At 53.8% G+C, this 1344-nt stretch overlaps 1 protein-coding gene across 1 annotated transcript; it reads right to left on the reverse strand.

Moving 5' to 3' along the window:
- Positions 1–223: 223 nt before the first annotated feature.
- LOC136479993 (uncharacterized) lies at positions 224–526 on the reverse strand. Its single transcript, XM_066477682.1, has one exon. It carries the CDS (start codon positions 524–526, stop codon positions 224–226), a length of 303 nt encoding a protein of 100 aa, XP_066333779.1.
- Positions 527–1344: the final 818 nt, after the last annotated feature.

Below are 1344 nucleotides of genomic sequence, written 5' to 3' on the forward strand. Positions count from 1 at the left end.
GCACTTCCTTGATGAATCCAGCCGCCAAGAGCTTTGTGATCTCTTCGCCGATGGTCCTGTGTTTCCCCTCATCAAAGCGACGCAGGCGCTGTTTCACCAACTTGGAGCCTGAATGGATCTTCAAGGTGTGCTTGACAAATTCCATTAGGATGCCTATCATGTCTGAGGGTTTCCACGCAAAGATGTTTTTGTTGGCGCGGAGAAAGTCGACGAGCGCGTTTTCCTATTTAGAGGAAAGCGTGGTGTCAATGCGCACCACCTTGCCATCGGGGTTGTCGGGATCTATGAGGACCTCTTGAGAGCCTTCCATAGGCTTGAAAGACTTGGTCAACTTCTTGGCGTCGAGTGCTTCTTTGGGAACCTCCTTCTTGATGGCACCGAGCTCTCCAGAGGCGACGATTGCTGTGGCGTGACCACAGCACTCGACCTCGCACTCATAGGCGCGCTGGAAGGAGGTGCCAACGGTGATGACCTCGTCGGGGCCTGGTATCTTTAGCTTGAGGTATGTATAGTTGGGGATGGCCATGAACTTTCTGTAGCATGGACATCCCAGGATGGCGTGGTAGGTTTTAGGGAACCCAACCACCTCGAAGGTGAGGTTTCCATCCTATAATTGGACGGACCCCCAAAGGTAATGGGCTGATCGATCTGCCCAAGTGGCATGGCCTGCTTTTCGAGCACGATGCCATGGAATGGTGCTCCGGTTGGGCGGACGCGTGTCTGGTCGATGCCAATTTCATCGAGCATCTTGGCATACATGATGTTGAGGCCGCTGCCTCCACCATCAGTATTTTGGTGAGCTGCTTTGTACCAACGATTGGGTCGACCATGAGCGGATATCTCCTTGGATGTAGGATGCTCTCTGGGTGGTCGGTTCGATCGAAGGTTATGGCAGACTTGGACCACTGGAGGAAGGCAGGTGTGGTCGGTTCGGTCGTATAGACCTCGTGGCACGCGACGTTCTAACGACGTTTGGAGTCATAGGCCGCTAATCCTCCGAAGATCATGAGGCAACCATCTAGTGTCAGAAAGCCGCCGTCCTTCCCCTCAGTGTCGTCCATGGTAGGGTCAAGGTCCTTGCTTTGCTCCCCTTTGTTGGAGCCTCTAGACAAGAACCACCTCATTAGGTTGCGGTCCTTGTATAGATGCTTAACCAGGAAGGCATGGTTTGGGCATGGCCCCTTGAGCAATTTCTCAAAATGGTTTGGAGTGCCCTCTGTGAGCTTCCGACCACCTTTGCGATCAGCAGTGGCCACGAGCGAGTCCTCGCACTGTTGCTTCTTGTTCTTCCTTTTGGCAGAACTATTGGAGGCGCCTTCACCGACGCCCTCGTCCTGCCTTGCC

This window comes from Miscanthus floridulus, chromosome 9 (assembly GCF_019320115.1).
Source record: "Miscanthus floridulus cultivar M001 chromosome 9, ASM1932011v1, whole genome shotgun sequence".
In the NCBI taxonomy this organism is placed as follows: Eukaryota; Viridiplantae; Streptophyta; class Magnoliopsida; order Poales; family Poaceae; genus Miscanthus; species Miscanthus floridulus.